At 34.7% G+C, this 21,001-nt stretch overlaps 1 protein-coding gene, 1 long non-coding RNA gene and 1 other non-coding gene across 3 annotated transcripts; all 3 read right to left on the minus strand.

Moving 5' to 3' along the window:
- Positions 1-1,016: 1,016 nt before the first annotated feature.
- Positions 1,017-1,090, minus strand: TRNAT-AGU. The gene has a single exon. It is a non-coding gene; the product is annotated as a tRNA-Thr (tRNA).
- A 2,337-nt stretch (positions 1,091-3,427) lies between these two features.
- LOC122312481 (probable leucine-rich repeat receptor-like protein kinase At1g35710) lies at positions 3,428-7,163 on the minus strand. Its single transcript, XM_043127102.1, has 11 exons — positions 6,817-7,163; positions 6,574-6,721; positions 6,412-6,483; positions 5,620-5,691; positions 5,214-5,285; positions 4,959-5,102; positions 4,786-4,866; positions 4,613-4,684; positions 4,403-4,474; positions 3,726-3,797; positions 3,428-3,626 (listed from the first exon to the last, which is right to left on the minus strand). The coding sequence occupies exons 1-11, from the start codon at positions 6,905-6,907 to the stop codon at positions 3,536-3,538; spliced, it is 987 nt and encodes a 328-aa protein (XP_042983036.1). The 5' UTR covers positions 6,908-7,163; the 3' UTR covers positions 3,428-3,535.
- Positions 7,164-12,937: 5,774 nt separating this feature from the next.
- On the minus strand, positions 12,938-14,390 carry LOC122312473. The gene is made up of 3 exons (XR_006243190.1): positions 14,258-14,390; positions 13,776-13,861; positions 12,938-13,000 (listed from the first exon to the last, which is right to left on the minus strand). It is a non-coding gene; the product is annotated as an uncharacterized LOC122312473 (long non-coding RNA).
- Between the last annotated feature and the right edge of the window lie 6,611 nt (positions 14,391-21,001).

Consider the following 21,001-nt stretch of genomic DNA (forward strand, 5'->3'; position numbering starts at 1 on the left):
AAAGTATTCTTCATTGCCCTGGATGAGTAGCCTTTTTGTTTTCTTTCAATATATTGGAAACAATCTTACCACTTTTCAAAAGAAATAGTGATATGAATTACAAAAGAACTTGTATAAGAAGATATGCTATACGTTAGTTACTATTCATTCCCACATCCCACATTTTTAATATTTTTTAATGTCAGATCCATCATCACTGAACCCGTATCTCATTTACCTCTCTCTCCTCAATCTCTCTCTCTTCGACCTTTCTTTTCTAAAACTGTCTCTCATCAAACCCTCTCTCTCTCTCCTAAAGCTCTCTCTTATCATAACTCCTCTCTCTCTCTCTCTCTCTCTCTCTCTCTCTCTCTCCCCTAAAGCTCACTCTTATCATACCCCCCCTCTCTCTCTCACTTTCAAGTTGTCTCTTTTCGACCTCTCTCTCTCCCTCAAAACCATTATACTTGCTGTCTCTCTCATTTTCTTCCTCCTCCCACTTATACTCTTTTTATTAGTGATTGAGTCTAACTGTCACGTAAGATGTGGGGTGTAAAATGGGTTAAAAGACTGATGAGAAGAATAATTTTAAGCCAAATAATATATAATATTCTGTGTATTCAATCTTGGATGTTCGGTTCACCCATTTAAGGACATGTTGTGATTTTTAAGATCCGCATAAATAATATTTGAAGTTGTATGAAATTATGTGACAAAACTCTTAAATGTATTGATCAAACACTTAGTCTGATAACTTGAAATTTTTACTTACTAGCTTCATATGAGTCGATCTTGTACTGTCTTTTTTTTTTAATGCATAATAATAACTAAAAATAAAAAATAAAAAACAGTTTTAAGACAGCTTTAGTTCTCCATCTTCCGGGATCCAAACAAGTCTTGTCGTTCTTCGACACTCGAACCACTAAAGATGGCATTCAAAATCCACACCTAATTAGTTACAGAAATACAGTTGAAAGAACCTCTGAACATAATAAAAACAGCATTAAAATAAGGAAGAATACACATCTGAAATCATTTGCTTTCATTGAGAGTCGAACTCAAGACCTCCCGCTTACTAAACGGGTGCTCTAACCAACTGAGCTATGAAAGCTGCCTATTAAGACGTTAACAAAATTATATATTAAGATAATTCCCCGTTTTCCCCATATATTTAGAAAGAATAACTCTATTTAGGCTCGTTTGGATTTAAAGATAAAAAAAATAATTTTATATTAAAATTAAAATTTAAATAAAATATTATTAGAATATTATTTTTTAATATTATTATTTTTTTGAGATTTGAAAAAGTTAAACTGTTTTTTATATTTTATGTGAGAATTTAGAAAAAATATAACGATGAGATGAAATGAGATGAAACACTTCTTGATATAATTCTAAATCCAAACGAGTTGATTTTTATAATCACATATTATTTATATAATATAATTTGATTTTAAAGATAAATTTTAAAATTTAAATCTTATAAATCAAATTATGCCATATAAATAGTGCGGTGTATAGGTCTTTGAGTCGCTTTTAGAAAAGGTAAAGAGATTCAATCATTCTTGCTCTTTTATATGATAAAATATTAATATAATTCTTGCATATTACTTATTGGAAAAATTATTTTTAAATTATAATATCGAGATTTTCTTCTATTTAATTTCAACTTCGATCAAATCTATCATTTTGTTAAATTTTTATCAGTAAACCGTTAAAAATATTAGCATCAAATGCCACATGTCAAAAAATATAAAAATAATAAAAACACCAAATTTGGTATGCATCAACAACTCATTGGTGCTAATGTGGTATCTGTGCTGACGTGGCATGAGCTTAGTTAGTAAGAAGAGGGAGAATAACTAACAGATTAAGGTTAGGTTTAGTCAGTGAGTTGAGATGAGATAAAAGTTGAATAAAATATTATTTTTTTAATAATATTATTATTATTTTAAAATTTAAAAAAGTTAGTTTAATTATTTATTATATTTTATGTTAAAATCTGAGAAAATTGTAATAATGAGATGAGATGGATTGAGAGTGTTTCTCAATCCAAATTGATTATCAAAATTGAAAATACATGGTGTAAAATGTTTACAATTAAAGTCTACGGATTAATCTATCTAAAAAGCTAAACAATAAGAAATTAATTTAATATTTAAAACTTTTAAAACTAACGCTGCATGCTAGAAATTTAATTAAGGTACCCTTTTTGCAGTGCATAAACATATGTAAATTGAACGGCATAATATTCATACCAAAGAGCTAAATATTTACTGTTGTGTGGTAATAGGAAAGAACAAAATAAAACAAAAGAGGGTGCCCATGTAAAATGTTTTTCTTGGGATATTTCGTGTACGGATTTGCATATCAGTACTGTTGCAGCGGTGGAATTTTAAATAAAATAATATGAGATGCAGTTGTCGAGTGTGTAAGTATCATATAATTTTTTTAAAAGAAAAGTATAATCTACTATTAAAAAATTAATTTTTATTTATTTATTTATTTTTTATATAAGTCTCGTATTTATTTATTTTTTTAAGAAAATTACACAACACTTACACTCATGAGTGCTGCTATAATCAGCACCAATGAAACAATTTTCACTCCATCTCTACGTAAGTTTATCCCTTTTGACAAGTAAATAACTATATATATATATATTTTTTTTTTTGATGTCGGGGAACCTCTCCAAGGCAGGGCCCTTTGGACCCACCCCTGTAGAATAAACCTCGGTCCCGTGCACCGCACCCTCGGAAGTTTCCCTACACGGAACTGGTTAAATCGCTGGCTTTTCACCAGGGGGTGTGGCCCCAAAGGATTGTTTGCACCCATGAGGTGTTGAACCTTAGACCTTGAAGGGAATGAGACCCCAAGACCAAGGCCTTCACCACTTGGGCCAACCCCTTGGGGTTAAGTAAATAACTATATATCCTCATGGAACAATTTGAAAATGGGCAGATATTCCTAATTTTAACTTTATAATATTTTTATTCAATTTTTTCTTTTTATTTCTTAAAACCTAATAGCTAATAAAATATTTTAACTTAAACTATTTTACTACTATTTACAGATATACTAAGATGGAAAATGCTTGTATACTCCCTTCCATTTGTCCCCTCAAAGTGACCGCTGGTCACAACATTTTTTTTTCTAATTTTTTTTATTTAATGATTAAGGAAGTGATTTTAAGTGTATTTGTTTTTTTTTTTTAATTTTTTTAAAAATGTTTAAATATATTGAAAAAATGTGAAATGAAAAAAAAAAAAAATTACAAAGGGCGGCACGCCCGGCATTTAGCATAGTAGCATCGTCCTACTAAGATATTCTAAGTATCCAAATAGGCTTTTTTAAGTGTTGAAGGTGTGGAATTATTTACAGCGTCAAAACATAGTACCCATCAAATAATAAACTTCTAGCCAAAATTCATTAATAGCACAATCATGGATGAGCAAAAATTAAATTTCCCATTTCAATCAGAGAATTAAATGGACCTTTCATTCAGGCAATACATATACGGTATCTAATCTTAGTAAAGAATAAGTTGTTGCCTTAACTAAACGATGAACTCAATGTCAGAAACCTCAAGGACTTTGTGAAAACCTATTGGGTTTACGCCTGGGCGGAATGCATTTCCTTCAATGTACCTATAAAAACATTAAATTAACATGAACTTACTCGATTCCATGCTTGAACTCAGGATTGGTGTCTTTCAAAGATTGAGCATTAGAAAAAAAAAAACTCACATTTCTTTCAAGAATGGGTGTTTATAGAAAGCATCAGGAATTCTCCCCGTAAATTGGTTGTGATCCAAGTACCTGAAATTGAGTCCAAGGAATCTTTCACAGACTATACCACGACAATTTCCTCCACAAACAATGACAATATAGTGCAATGATGCATATATCCAGCAACTTCAGAAAACAGAAAAAAGAAAATGCATTTCATGAGATTTCAACTAAAATATGAATGCCTGCACAGAGATGCAAGTTTTGTTGTGCAGCTAAGACAAGCCGTGAACTTCTCCAAAATGAATCTACATTTTCCACAACAGTAAAGGAAAAAAAGAGTAATGATACACTTATAACTTTTTCACAACTTTGAGGGTAATTATGTAAAATTGAAAGATTCAAATAAACGTAGATGAAAGTTTTTAGATGAGAATTGAGATGAGAAATTTTAGTTTTAGATGAAAGTTTAAATATTAATTTTTAATATTATTATTGTTTTGAAATTTGAAAAAGTTGAATTGGGATTTGAAAAACTTGAATTGTTTATTATATTTTGTGTGGGAATGTGAAAAAGTTATAATGATGATATGAGATAAGATGAGAATTTGTGTCTCATCCCACTTAGCAAACCATTACACTAGCTAGTCAAACGCAACTGGGATTAGCAACAAACATTCTGAAAAAGAACTCACAAGTAAGTCAGTTTAGGAATATGAGCGAGTCCTGATGGTATTACTCCAGACATTTTATTGTAGGAGAGGTACCTGTGAATGGTAATTCAGTCAACAGTAGGGACCAGAAAGATATCTTAAGATAATAGAGTGTACAGGAATAAGCCATTTTCATGTCAACAATTGAAGAGAGAGAGAGAGAGAGAGAGAGGACAGAAAAGTAATACTTACAAGATTTCCAAGTCGGACAAGTTTGAAAGCTGTGCAGGTATTCCTCCCGTTAAATAATTATTATTTAGATATCTGCATATTAGATTTACATACGGAATACAGAAACTTATCACTACACTGTAGTCCACAGTCTCAAAATATCAATAAAATGACTCTAAGTTCTCCAAGCTTACAGGTTGCGAAGAGCTGGAAAGCACCCCTCAATGCGTATGAGTTCCCTTATAGTACCCACAAGATGATTGTTGCCAACATCCCTAAGAACATGTAAAATCACAATGACCATGTTAGAAGTGTGATGGAAAGGCATGCCCTACATCAAGATGCCGAAGAGCATATAGATTGTTACAGGTGCCGAAGATTTTGTAGAGTTCCCAATTCTGGAGGAATTCGTCCAATCAAACGATTAACCTGCAGATAGAGATAGCGAAGCTCTGGAAGGTTTGCAAGCTCCCTAGGAATTTCACCTTTGAAGTTATTGAAGCTTAAATATCTGCATGAATTTCAAGAAATGACACTTAATTCTAATTAGTAATTTAGTATGAATCATATGAACAGTCTCCAAAAACATAGTTTTATGGTCAGAGAAGTTAAAGTTACTCACAGATGAGTTAGACTCCTCAATTCACCAATTTCAGGAGGTATGGCATCTTGCAGTTTATTCCACCTCAGATTACTAAGAAAAATAAAAATTCAAATTAGAACTAAAAGATCAAAACGATAAAGTAAAGCTTTCAACATTTGAACTACATACGATAAGGCTTATACGATGGCATGTTCTCAACAAAGGCACAAACTAACAACTGTAACTGCTTAGAATGAATTTGTATGTCTTTAGAGATAGATGGCCACTCTATCAAGCACCCAAGGAATATTGAATAAAATTGCAAGTCTAACTATGAAATTAAAGAGGGAATAAAAAGATCCAAATAATATGTGCATACGTTAAAAATATCACTAACATTATTAAACACACTAATTACGATCGAAGTAGTAGTAAAGGACGGTACAGTATTTTGAGCCGCTTCAACCGTCCGATCTGAGGAGGAATTGGTCCTGTCAACTTGTTATTGTGGAGATCCCTGTCATGTGGATATGATCATGTTATCATAAACCTTCGAAGAAACAAACAAGTTATGAACTCATCTTTAAATTTTTATAAGAGGAAGATGACTTTTGACTATACTGAATAATAACTTCCAGTTACTTTTTTTTTTTTTTTTTTTGTAATATGTTAGGGAACCTTTCCAAGACGGGGCGCTTTGGACCCACCCCTGCAGAGTAAACCCCGGTCCCGTGCATTGCACTCTCGAAAGTTTTCCCACACAGACTCGTTAAATCGCTGGCTTTTCACTAGGGGGTGTGGCCCCAAAGGGTTGTTTGCACCCATGAGGTGTTGAACTTGGACCTTGAAGGGAGTGATATCCCAAGACCAAGGTCTTTACCACTTGGGCCAACTCCTTGGGGTTATAACTTCCAGGTACTACTCGCAGTTGCTTATGTTAAAAACAATAACTATGGAGAAGTTCATGTCCAATAACATTATGTATGCCAAATTGGTATCCCCACTACAAGCATATTGATTTCCATCCTAGAGGTTTAGCATCAAACTGCCCACGAACATAAGAAGATTTGAGAAGGAAAAAATCACGAGGATTCCATCCATGAACGTATGATTGAAGGCCAAATAAATCAAAATAGAATGAAGGAATGGACATAAATCCCTTTTGAATTGAAGGAGCCAAGCTATCGAAATGACATTTTATATATTTCCAATAAGATTAGTCATAGAAGAAGCTTACAGCCTAGTGAGATCCAACAGATTGGTCACAGCAGTAGGAAAAGGCCCCACAATCGACACCGCGTAAACCTCCCTGCAAAATAAAGCAGTACTCTCGTATAAACCTCATTATCCTAAATTCGTTGAATCCCGATCCAATGAGAACAAGAAAGGAGAAGCATACAATTCAGTGACCACTCTGTAATCGCCTTGAGTGGAGCAGGTGACCCCGGACCAGGGCGGTAGATCGCCGTCTCCACAAGGATCGTCTCCCACCCACGCGTACACCACCCTCCACCCCAGAGACGCCTTGATTTCATTCAGTGCTTTCACTGAACCCAATTGTGAAACTCGGTTCGGTAAGATCGACAACGAAAAAAGAAGGAAAAAGAAGAAGAAACAAGATAGAGAGGAATCAGAGAGTTACCATCCCGTTTGAGGGTTTTCGAGAGAGCGAGGTTGAGTAGCGAAGCGGAAATGATAATCGTAGAGAGTGCAAGCAAAGGTAAACGCGCCATTAAAAGGGACGCCGAGAATTCTACCTCTCTCTCAAAAAATGAGGACCGAGTTTGTGAGCATAACAGGCCTGAACATTAATCTAAGAGATCTCTCTGTTTTCGGTAGTTGGTTACTCGCGAGTTGAGAGTGACCACCATCATATATCAGCTAATTAATTTACTCCCAGCTTTCCCACGCGGCATCGAAGAAAGCCTCTTCCGACATGTTTGGTTACCTAGAAAGCAAACGAAATAACGGAAAAGATTTTTTCGAATATATCTTTTAGGTCTATATACACAAGGAAAATGTTAGTTTTTCCCACTTTGCTGCTGGTGCAAAATTGTGCGTTTTTACCTTAATATTTTAAAAATACATTCACACTTTTACACTATGGGTGAGGGGTAAGCACCGACTTAATCGGAGTCAAATTTCCTTAAATTTAACTTAATCTGAATTTGGACTTTCAGCTTTATATTTAGTCTATTTTATTTTTGTAGACTTTCAAATTTCAGTTCAAATTTCATATTTTTTAAAAAATTAAAAATTAAAACTAAATTATTCACTGTTAATTTATTTTATACTAAAAAATATAACTTATTTTTATAATAAACTGATAGTATAATGTCTAATTATATATTATTATATATTAGCATTACATGTTATTATACTCATATCTAACTTAATTATATACTAGACTTTCTAGTATCATTATAATTTAATAAATTAGTATATGTGTTATTAATTTATTATACTAAACTTTTTTAAATACTAGTGTCTAATTTATTTCTATACTTGATTATATATGGTAGTAAGACTATGATGTTTATATATACTAAATTATAATTAATTTATTTATATTATAGTGTAAGTATATTATTTTATAATAATTAATTCATGCTAGTATATTATTAAATTTAACTATATAAGTTCTAGTTATATAACAATATAACTATACTAGTATATATGATAAATATATAGTGTAAGTATATTATTTTATAATAATTAATTCATGTTAGTATATTATTAAATTTAATTATATAAATTCTAGTTATATAACAATATAATTATACTAAAATATATGATAAATATATAGATAAATACATATTTTAATAAGGAAAAATATAGTTGCAAGCACAATTGTGTACTAATCTGTACACCAATGTGATGTGATTGGTCAAAAAGACGATTTTATTGAAAACAGTGTTAATTTAAATTTTAAGTATGAATGAATCAATATTAGTACACAGATTAGTACGTGACTGTGCTTGTATATAACAAAACTCTTTTAATAATATGTGTACACTATTAGAGTCAGATCCAGAGTTGGAGGACAAAGTTGGAGTCGAAGAATAAAGTCGGAGTTGACTCAGCGACACCGACACCTCTGACTTTGACTGAAAAATTAAAAAAAAATATATATATCTAACTTCAGTTATATTTTGTTTGAATTGGAGCAAAATTAGATCTGAATTTAGATTTTCAAATTTTAACTAGATCCTACTAGCATGATCAAAGTGGAGGGCAAAATGGCAGCTCCCATAAGAATGGTTAGCGTGGTTGGTTTTTTGTTTGAAGGGTAGAGAACTGCCTTTAACGTGGTTGGTAGAACAAGTACCCCTAATGTTGTCTGTTGCCAGCTCGTGTGGGGGTGGGCGAAACCACCTTATACCGGGTAGCTCGCGGGCACCTGAGTTGGCCGGATCCGCCCCATTGTGTTCATGTTTCTCTTTTTATTTTTTACTTCTTTTATCTAATTTTTTATACTCTATTTTTTTGAAAGAACGTTATAGAAAAGTAGCGGTGGCTCCACCTGTGTCTCCATTTTAACTGAGGCTAGAGATCGAGCCTAATTAAACCAAGTCATTAGGCTACATTTCAGAGAAAGCGTTATGTACATAGGTTTCTCGACGCCAAAACTTGCTGGTTTTAAGGTTATAAGATGCAGTGATATTGATTCTTTTGGGCAGTGCTAGTGTGCTGCCCACCCAGCTTTGTCCGTTGGGTGTGATTACTAGCTAATTTTAACATATTTGAATATTTTTTAAAAATAAAAATATATTTATACATTAAAAATTATTTCTTTAATCAGTATGTAAATAATTTTTTTTAAAAAAAAAATTAAATACATTAGCGATAAAAATGAGGGAACAAACTTAAAGGAAATACTAACATTTTCCATATATATATATTCAATTTATACCAATCTATGAACCACACAAGCATACATAGATAAATACATGATCAGGAAAATGCCTCCAATTCACACATAAAACAATTCATAGAGTCAACATTATACATGGTACAACGATTTATATATATATATATATATAGTTATTGGGGACAGGTATCGTACTTCCAGAAGTCCATTTTGCCCTCAGAGGAAAGGCGTGAAACCCGTTGAATTTGGCCAGGCCATCTCCATGACAGCTATATATATATAGCTCCAATTTAATGAAGCTCATGGGTTTCTCTTGAAATTCAACCGCTGATCCCCCAGCTGCAGCCTAAAATTAAATTCACAACAAAAGAGGTTTGTACTATGTAGTCATGTAGACCATTTCCATGCTTGTTTTTGCCTCTTAATTTTTCCCACTTCGATCAAGAGTACTTATCCAAAAACAGCCATGGAAATAGCAACATCGGTCGGTCCCCTGTGCCAGACCGACCAGGGAATTTCTTGTAGGAAAAAACATAAAAAAACAAAAAGAAGCGAGTACTGATCATTTCTACCCATGACTTCCGCAGCAGTATTAATGGCGGCCATATTCGAGTACCTTCTTTCATCACTTGTGCTCAGGAAAAAGACATCATGAAAGATAACAAAGATCAGATGCAACGAAATGGGATCGAAGAGATTCCGCAGCTAGCAGACTCGTCATACTAGATATATATATATGCGGACGCGCGTACGATGGCTAGACAGCTTGGTACAAATGAACGTAGGAAATTAAGAAGAAGATAATATTGACAGTATTACGTACGTACTGCAGCTTAATTCCAGACCTGGTAAGACTAGTTGTGAAGAGGATTGGGTCCGGAGGGGACTAGTCTCTTTTCCACACCATATCTTGGGTCAATCTCATTAGGTTGCGCAGACGATATTGGTGGTGGGAGGGATGATCCATGCAGTTTGTGGATTCTCTGAAGTTGAAAGCACAGAGAACGTGTCTTTTCATGGGAAAGAGAACCACAAGAAGTATATTGAGGATGAGGGAAAGAATTTCTTGAAGAAGTGGCTGCAGCTGGAAATAATATCGTCGGGTTGGAGAGGCGGCGAGAGGCTGACACGACAACAAAGAGGAGAAGGAAAACCAGAAACGGCCGGCGGAGGAAGATTAAGGTGGAGGTTGAAAAGGGAGAGCTCTTCATGGCTGGAGAGAGGTCACAACTAGGGAGAGATCTTAGTAGTACTACTGTCCTTGAGAGATCGAGGAGGACTTGTGAAAGATGGTGATGAAAGTGGAGCTAGCTAGGGGATGGATGGAGATCATCAGTTTTAATGCAAAGCAAGAGACACATGAAGGCCGGGAATATAATTGCATAATATAATTAAGAAAATTGGGGCCACCATGCATGCTTTTGGGGTAGAGTCGGCAAGTACTACCCTCCTCTCCATTCAAATGAATCACGTATATATGTATGTTTTTCTAGGATATATGTCCCACATTAAGACTTATTAACGCATAGCAAGCATGCAATTAAGACTCATGTGGTCTACCTGCATGAAGATAATCTTTTTTTTTTCTTTTGTTTTTTGTTTTTTGGGTAAGTAAGAAAGTCTCGATCGAACTTGTTACTTGTGCCATGCAAAGCTGTTCATGAGTGGACCTCAAGATCGATGCAGACTCAACACAATGGATTGCTTGGAATACCAAAGAAATTTTGGATGTTTTCGGGTGTGTGTTGGAGGAAGGAGGAGGGGGGGATGGAGCATACAAGTCCAGCTTGTTTGGTTTTTTGCATGCATATATTTTGATGGGGGGGGTACGGTGCCATATGGTCTTGGCCCAGTTCTGTTCTGATAATTAAGGTTCCTTCCTTCTAGACTAAACACCTTTCTGGCAACCTCTCTCAACTCTATAATTACGAGAAAATCGCATTTTTTTGTCGACATTTTATATGTACAGTCAAGAAATGTTGCCTTTAGATCAGTCATTATCAATTGAGTTTTGTTAGATACAAACGAATTTATGTACCGATTTACATATCAGTACTGTTGTCTTTATATTCAAAATTCAAATTCGTACTATTTTAATTAAAGTCTGACTTTTTTATCAATTAATTACGTTAGATGGATGGATATATTGATACACATAATCGCTTACAATCAATTTTTTCCTTGTATATATAGATAAATAACTAAATGATTTTAAAAAAAGCATATCTTTTTAGATTTAAAAATATTTAGATTGAAATATATATATAAAACCTTATAGAAACCTAGCTTTTTGTAAAAGGTAAGAGTGATTTATTAATGATCCATGCAAATGGGTCAAATGGATTCGTTTTGTCTGAGTCTGACGAATTTTTATTTTTAAAACTCGTTTTGAAAGTGTATGCAATGGGCCTGGACCGACTGACTATTAAATTTGAAGAAGTATACTACTTCAAAGCATCGTTACATTTATTAATCTCTGAAGAATTCTTATAAGTTAGCTTAAAAAAATATAAATATTTTGAAAAAATCTATTCATCATCTTATGATATGACATTAGATGATAAGTTTATAAGTAAAATATAATAAATAATTTCTAATCATCTAATGCCATACGTATATCATGGGATGATGAGAATTGAAATGATGAGTAGTATTACTCGTTTTATAAAATTAATGTTTTTATTGTATTTCTATAACCATAATGGATCAAATATCAAGTTGTGTATCGATACACTGACTTATTACTGAACTTGTAACATTTAGCTCCCATATATGAGATATCGATTGTCTTATTAGTTATTTTAGTTAATTTTTTTTTTTATAAAAAAAATCTATATTTATTTCTGGTTCTTATGGTAAAGGCAAAAGCATAACAGGTTTTAAAAATGGGGAGAAGCAGTTCTTAAAGGAACATGACTGCATCCTCCACTTGGATCTCTAAAGTTTAATGTGGATGATGTTATATTTCATGATCAACAAAGATCGGGTATTGGTGTTATCCTTAGAGATGATAAGGAAGATTTACTATTTGCAACTAGCAAGAAGGAGATGGCTATCAATGACCCTATGGAAATGGAGTTGTTGGGAATCTTAAGAGTCTAGGGGTGTTCAACCAGATCCGGATCCGGAATCTGAATCCGGGTATCCAGCTATAACCGGATCTAGATCCGGCTTTTAAAAACTGGACGGTTATCCGCCCGGATTGACTCGGATTCCAATCCAGGCGGATAACCGGGTCTAATCCGGATATCCGGATTATATCCGGTTTTTTTGTAGTTTTTGCCTTAAAACCCGGATATTTGGGTCTAATTCGGGTTTTTTTTTTTTTTTTTTTTTTTTCCAGACTTTAAAACCCCAAAAAATATATATAGCACTTAAAAAAAAAATCTAATATATAAAAATAAAAATGCAAAAATAGATAATATTTTTGTTTACATCTCAATGCAAAACATAAATAAATAATAATACAATACAACTAATTAAAAACTAATACAATCCATTACAAAGAACAAAATAAATAATAATACATTACAACTAATTAAACTAATACAATCCATTACAAAGAACAAAATAAATAATAATACATTACAATGCTGCTACTATTTAAAAAAAAAAAATACAATGCTCTTCACATCTTGAAAGTTGAATATAGAATTGAGGAAGCTGCACAATGGAGGATAACAGTCAAGCATCAACTGCACAAGCATAATCTATATCAAGTCTCTAAATTAATAGCAAGTCTCTAAATCAAGGAGGTAGCATGAGAAAGTACCAGATACAAATAACATAATCTAAAGAGGAAGCCTCAACAAGTAATTAATAAAATGGTCAAAAATCTAATCAGATGAGGCATAGACTGCACATGAAAATAATAAAAAGAACAGTTATTTACCCCTCCTTCAGCGTCAGGATAGATGTATGCACAGCATCATCAAGCTCCATATCATCAGTATGCCTAAACAGAAAAAAGAAACATGGTCAACCTCATAAGCAAGTAATAGTTAAAAGAATGCTCATGCTGAACTGAATTGGGGGACGGGGTGATATATAATAAAGTTGAGGGACAATATCCAACATTAGATATCAAGAAAATGCAGAATACAGATCCAAGTCAATAGAAATGGAACTTCATAAATGTTTCAAGTATTGCTAACGAATTTATCCAAAAAAAAAAAAAAACAGAAAAGAAAGAAAAGTATTGCTAACGACATTAATTCTTTTCATTGTAAAGGATCCAACTCATAACAAGAATTAAATCCGTGGATTATAAACTCATATATTTGGATAAAAGCCTTCACAAGATCATCTCTAAGTTTGGATTTCAGCCAACCTTTCACAAAATTTTGCTTTGCCATGTGGAGCTTATTTCACCTATTCTAGCAATAATGAATATGAAAAGAAAACATGGTGAAGTAGTGCGATCAGCACATCCAAAGAGTGTTTAGGAAATAAAATGTGTAATGAGTGTCAGATAAAAACACCAATTCACCAGTGCGAGTATCCATACTCACACTAGATGGACCAATAGCAAAATAGTACAGGTCATGATATCTCTATATTCTGGAATGCTATGTTTCTAGATGATGTACTTTATCAAATTTCTCGATTTCAGAACGTATCAAGGCCCTGGGTAGGCACTGCCATTATTTGCTCCTTTATCTAGCAATGCAAAACAAAAAAACTTAAAACGGTTGAAAAAACAAAGCGGCAACCAAATTCTAATCAAATACCTCTTCTCTAGGAATGTTTTTGCATTTGAGACATTCTTTCCCATTGCTGAGGCTTTCCATGAGAAATATGAACCTGATGGGTCCACCTAGGAAGAATACTGAATAATAATTAATATTTCCAAAATGAACTCTCACATGCCAAAGTAAAAGAAGAAAGGATATAATTTACTTTATAATTGACTTTACATTCATCACAATTAGACTCTCTCTTTAAAGTTTATTGCTACAACCTGAATGAAAATTTTCACAATTCCAGCTTACCAGAATGCAGGATTAGAGAAGAAAATGAAAACACACTATAATTATTTCAATCTAAATTTAAAAAAAAAAAAGTGAAAAAAAAGTATTTATTAATACTGGCAATCCAGCTACAACCAAAGTCAAGCTAAATCAGCCTTATGATAAAATAGACATCAAAATGATACTTCAAAATTGCATCCAGTCATTAGACAACATTTTAATGCATGTTGGTAAAAAATTACCTGATACAATTGTGGTCCATTGTCATCAAACCCAGCAACCAGTAAAGATACTCCAAAGGGCCTTACGCCACTAACAATAAAAGGAAAGAGTCAACCATATTGAACTTCAAAAATTATTGAAAATATTGAAAAACAGAGATATCAACCAGCTTTAACTTCAAAAATTCATGGCTTGACAGGAATGATACTAGCATGAACTATGAGACATAGATTATTTTAAGAGAACACTGTCAAAAACCAGAGCAAACCCAGCAGAGGAAAAAAGAAATTACAAGGATTTCCAAAACAATTGTCCACATCCGTTGCTAAATTTGCTATGCTGTTTTTAACCACCAAACCCAAATGCCAGTCACTAGCAAAAACAGAACAAGCGAAAGAGATATAAACATATAAATCTGTAAATGATTATAAACCCAAACCCAGAAAATCAAGCCCAAACTAGACCAAGCGAAAATCAAACACAAATCCAGAAAAATCCAACCAAACCGAGAGAAAACCGAGAGAAAGACAAAGACAAAGAGACCAAAAGAATGAAAAAGCGAAAGAGATATAAACATCAGCTTCACAAAATAATAAACCCAGAAAATCAAACACAAACCCAACAGACCAAGCGAAAATCAAACACAAACCGAGAGAAAGACAGAGACAGAGAGAGAGAGATTAGCATACCGTCGGTTTTGAGACAGAGATAGATTCGCAATTGGCATGGCACGGCACGACACAGCTAGGGTTTTGGATGAGAAGTGAGAACTTGAGAGACGAGAGATTGAGACGGATAGCTGAAGAGAGGAAATTTCGTTCGGTTTGAGAACTTGAGAGGAAATGTAAGAAATAAATGGTGTCGTTTGGCAAGAGAAAAAAAATCCGGATGTAATATCCAGTTACGGATTACCGGATTAAAAAACTGGGTTTTCTCTCAACCGCCTAGGTGTAAGGCCTTCCAGACCAGATCCGGGAAAAATCCGGTCCGGATGCACACCCCTACTTAAGAGGTCTGCAACTTTGTATCCATAGGAGAATTACAAACTTAGTGATTGAGAATAACTCTTTAATAATGGTCTAAGCCATTCAAGATAAAGGAACTTCCCTGTCTCTCCTTGGTAATAAGGTTAAAGATATTCAGGAATTGATGAGAATCTTCCACGTATACAACATGTTGGTCGTCTAGGCAATGAAGGGGCACACAAGCTGGCTAAGAATGCTTGGCATATTATAGATCTAAGTGGGAAGGGCATGTTCCTGATTTTCTTTAACCTGTTATATGGGTGGATAAACATTAATGTTTGTATTGGTACGTGTTTCTATTTTAATGGAAATGTTTTCTTATATAAAAAAAAAAAGGGAAGAAGAGAACCAGTTATATGACAGTTTTGAACCAAAATGAGGAGAAAGCAAAAATAAAAGAAAAAATATATCACAATAGGCCGTAGAGAAATATTATAGAGAGAGAGCTGGCCGGTGATAGAAGACAGCCATCACTTCCAGAGCAAACGGCTTGCACGTTGATATGCACATTTCACTCGAGAGTTTAGTTCGTCCACGTACGTCTATCACTGAGATTATCAAGAGTTTGTGGAATTAGAAGCCACCATAATAAATTAAAAGCCAATTGATAGACCAGCCCATGTTGAATTTGAGGAAAATTCGTGGATGGACTAGGCATGGCCACAAGTTGCCCTAAGGCATACTCAATGAGGGACTAGACTTGCTTAGGGTGTGATCAACTAGAGGCAGTTGTCTTGGGACAAACCCAAAGAACAACTGGACAGAGCTGCAAGTAGTTACGAGGTAAACTTGAGAGAGTACATTCTGCTAAGTCCGCAATCCTCCTGAGGCAAACTCAGGAGGGTATCAATGGAGTCTGCAGGTCGTACCATAACAAACTTGAGGATGGATTGAGTAGGACTGCATGTCTTTTTGAGGCAAACTTGAGAGGGGATTAAGTTCTCTGAGGCTGCAATCATCTTGGGGAGAACTTGAGGGAGGACTGGTTGAGGTCACAGTTCGTCCTGAGGCAAACTTGAGGGAGTATAAGGCAGGGTTGCAATTTGCCCCGATGTAAACTTGAGAGAGGACTAGGGTTGTTGACATCGCGATTGTCTTGGCAAACTCGAGAGAGGATTGGGAGAAGCTAGGGGTCTTGCAGAGGAAAACTTTAGGGAAAACTGGGCAAGCTCGTAAGTCACCATGAGGCATACTCGAGGGGTATTAGGGCTGTTAAGGCCACAATTGCCTTGAAGCAAACTTGAATTTTTGAGTTAAACTGATTTTTTTATAATTTCTTCATTAAGTTACTTTTTAAGAATCCATTTTTTAGGTTAAAGTATTTTTTAATTGAAAATGGTTTTTGAAATATTGAAATATATGAAATAAATAAGCTTTTTGTAATAATGACGTTGCAACCCCATCCATTCCACCCTCGAGCTTGTCTAAAGATGACCCACGGCCTATTTGATCCTCTCTCGTTCACAGTAGGGGTGGGCTTCGACAATTCTGACTTTGACTTTTGTTGGAGTTGTGGTTGGGCTTCAATTCTAACTCCAATTAGGAGTGGACTTCGACTTCGTTTGGAGTTGTCAAAGTCGGGAGTTGGAGTGGCAGAGCATTGGAGGGAGAGAGAGATAGAGAGAGAGATATATATATATATATGGGTCGGCCAGTCGCATTTATGATGCCGTCGAAAGGTGGTAATCCTAGCTTGACCGTCAAACGCCATCAAGAGAGAGGGAGAGAGCATCTTCACTGTGGATTACTCCAACACGAGTCTTCTCCCATTTCCTTTTCTAATTTTATTGAGTCTCTTCCAAAGACTAGTTTTTATATGCAAAAGGGGATGAAAAGGAATAGCTAACAAGAGGTCAAATTGGTATCTTGACATTAAAACTGCTATAAAACTAGACAGGAACACAGTACACCCATAGGCTGCCCTAGAACCCATGAACACAATACACCCATAGGCTCCTCCCCCCCCCCCCCCCCCAAACAAAAAAAAAAAACACGACGGTGATTAAGATTTGAATCTAAAGGCTTGAGAGTCGAGTGAATAAAAAAGAGTAGTGTTACATTTACTTATAATTTTACTTACACTTCACTTACAAAACTCATTTTATTAGTTTTCTTTCAAAATTCAAATTTTATAATTTTCAGCATATCAATAATTGACATGTGAAGAAGTAATTTTTTTTGTAAGTTTTTCTTAAGTATATTAGTATTTTCTATATATATATATATAAAAGACTTTATTGGATCCAAAGGCTCGAGATTTGAACCCAATGTCCTTTCCTTTCCTCCAGGAGTCCGAAAGGGAGAAGTTTCGCTTATCCAATATCGAGGGACAAGAATCGTTTGGATTTGGAAACCTTCTCAACTCATCTCATCTCATCATTACAACTTTCCTAAATTTTCACACAAAATATAAATAAATAATTCAACTTTTTCAAATTCCAATTCAACCTTTTCAAATTCTAAAACAATAATAATAATATTTTATTCAATTCATCTAAAATCATCTCATCTCATCTCTGAATCCAAACCAAACAAAAAAAAAAACATTGTCACCTATCTAAGCTATCTTATCCCTTTCCCCTTCTGCATGCATGTGAAGGGCCCGAGCCTAGTTTGGCATCCAATAAATTCCTTGCTTTGAAATATTTCTGTTTAAAAACTCTTTATACAAGGGAGGAAGGGTCTTGAAGCATCCTCCAGCTTTGCTTGGTAAGCATAGACAGGTTGAAACTTCTAAAATCCCTGAACCTGAGGCCTCCATGCTCTTTAGCTGAACTGAGTTGATCCCAAGGGATCCACTGAATTTTAGAAGAGTCCTCATTGAAACCCCACCAAAATTTCCTTAGTAATTGGTTAAGCTTTTGGGTGATGGACTCAGGGAGCAGAAATATTCCCATCGAGTAAAGGGGAATGGCTTGAAGCAATGCCTTGAGGAGGATTTCTTTGCCTACAGAGGAGAGTTGGTTTGTTTTCCAATTAACCACTCGAGACCAGAATCTGTCTATGAGAGAGTGAAAGGCAGCTACTTTAGTTCTTCCTAATACTACAGGTAGACCAAGGTATTTCTCAAAAGTGCTTGTGGATTTCATACCAACAAGTTGTAAGATCTGTGTCTGCATCTCTTTCTTTGTGTTCTTGCTAAAGAAAACCGAGGACTTGTCCCTGTTAAGCACTTGGCCCGATGCATGTTCATAAGTGTCCAAAATGGCAATGACTTTTGAGAGCTCCTTGGGAGAAACTTGATAGAAAAGTAAGCTGTCATCTGCAAAGAACAGATGACTCACTTTGGTGGGGCCTCTTCCAATAGGGGCACTAGTGATGTCCCCCATCTCTTCAACTTTGTGTAGCATTGCTGATAAGGCTTCTGCACATAGAATAAAGATATATGGGGAAATGATATCCCCTTGTTGAATGCCTCTAGAAGGTTTAAAATTCTGTTGAGGTTCTCCATTAACTAAAATTGAGTAAGACACAGAGTTAAGGCACCTCTGAATCAAGTCAACCTAGTGACGAGGGAAACCTAGTTTGGTCATCACAGCTTCCACAAAAACCCATTATACCCTATCATATGCCTTACTCATGTCTAATTTGAGTGCAATGAAACCTTTCTTCCCTTTAATCCTCGATGTCATTGAGTGGAGTACCTCATAGGCTACAAGAGTGTTGTCTGAGATGAGCCTTTCAGGCACAAATGCACTTTGGTTCACTGATATGAGCTGAGGTAGAATCATTTTCATTATATTTGCTAATGTTTTAGAAACCACTTTGTACAAAACATTACACAGGCTTATAGGCCTATATTCATCTACCTTCCTTGGGTTTTTTACCTTAGGGATGAGGGTAATGAAAGTGTCATTCACCTTACTCATGAATCCCTTTTGATTCAAGACATGCAAGGCAAAACAACACACTTCTTTTCCCACCACTTCCCAATTGTTCTAGTAGAATTAGGCAGGAAACCCATCAGGGATAGGAGACCTTAGTGGGTTCATTTGGAACATTGCCAACTTTACTTCCTCCTCAGTGAATGGCTTCTTTATGTATGCCTCCATTTCAGTAGTGAATTTTGGTTGAAGGGCATACAGGCAAGACTCAATATTTGTACGCAAAGATGTATTGAACAAAGTTGAAAAAAAAAATACCTGTGAATATGGCACCAATCTCCTCTTGCTCAGTTGCTACCTTACCAATTCGGCCAGTTATGGACGATGGAGTTTACCTTCCTTCTTTGAGTTGCTTGCTTATGGAAGTAGCTGGTATTTCTATCTCCATGTCTCAACTAGTGTTGTTTTACATGTTGCCTCCATTTCATATCATTCTCTGCGAGGGAGATCTCAGCTTTTCTTTGCATTTTCTGCATCTATGCTATGTGACCTCCACCTCCTATGTCTTGTAGGTGACTAATTGTGGCCCAAATTTGATTAGGACCCTGTTGTTCTTTTTGATTTAAGTCATTTTTCCATGATATGAGACCCTTTTGACAAAGTTCTAGTTTTTTCCTCATAGTTTTAGCCATGTTTTCTCTCATTACCATCTTATTCCAAGCTGTAAAGGCAAAAATTAGCTAGGATTAGATGACTATATGATAAGATTTATCTTATTATTATATTTGAAATTGTTAGATGAATGTAAAATAATTACTGATTTATCTTTAAACAATATTGAGTTTATTTAGGAGTCTTAGATGTTGTTTAGATAAGTCATTGAGGTAAAAATTGAGTCCATGAGGATCTGTATTTATCCAGAACAGAAACTGAATAGAGATCAGTCACTACAAAAGAGAGTTATCACAAAATATCAGCAATTCGTCAAGAGACTTCCTCGCGATAGATTCTATGCATTAGCAGAATCCTACTTCAACTGGAACTCTTTCCAGATTGTTTATTTAATAGATCCTATTAGTTAGGATCTGTAGAGAGTCAAATCTATATATTTTCTAGAGCACTTTCTAGTGTATATTTTGGTGAGAAAATTCTTTAGTGAATTTTCATATTTGTGATCTCTCATTGTGTGTGATCGTGCTTCAAGTGTGAATGATCATTGATTGGATTTCAACCATTGGAGTTCCATGAGAGAAGTCAATAGTTTGAATATCGCCAAAGGTTCTAGCTGCTACTACGGTAGAAGACAAATAGGTCATTTGAATGAACAAGTAAGAGAGTCAAGTTACAAAGGTTTTGTAATTGAAAATTACTTGTAATTGATTTTTAAACAATAAGATTGACTTTCTTGGTTTGGCTGCCTTGTAAGATTTTACCTTTAAAGAGTTTTATAAAGGGTTTTCCTTCGTAACTAATCATTGTGTCTTGCAAGTTTGATTATTTTCTTTAAGTATTTGATTCGTTTAATAATCATAATATTGAGATTTAACCAATTTATTCAAGGAAATTGATAGACAATTTTGTGATTTTACTAGGGTACTTGGGGATTTTCAATTGGTATTAGAGCGTGGTTCACTCATTCGAGTATGATCCGTGCGCTTGAAGATCATGTCGACGTCATTATATGTTCCACCACACTTTGATGGGAAAAACTATGCTTATTGGAAAGTTCGTATGATGGCTTTCCTCAAGTCGTTAGATGAATGTATACGACAATCAATTGAATGAGGATAGACTAAACCGAGACATTTATAGATGCTTGGACGAAAGATGAAATAAGCAATTGCAATTTGAATAGAAAAAGACTTAACGCTATTTTCATGGCGATATCCCTAAAAGAATTTCCATGTGTGAGATT

The sequence above is a fragment of the Carya illinoinensis genome, chromosome 6 (genome assembly GCF_018687715.1).
Source record: "Carya illinoinensis cultivar Pawnee chromosome 6, C.illinoinensisPawnee_v1, whole genome shotgun sequence".
NCBI lineage: Eukaryota > Viridiplantae > Streptophyta > Magnoliopsida > Fagales > Juglandaceae > Carya > Carya illinoinensis.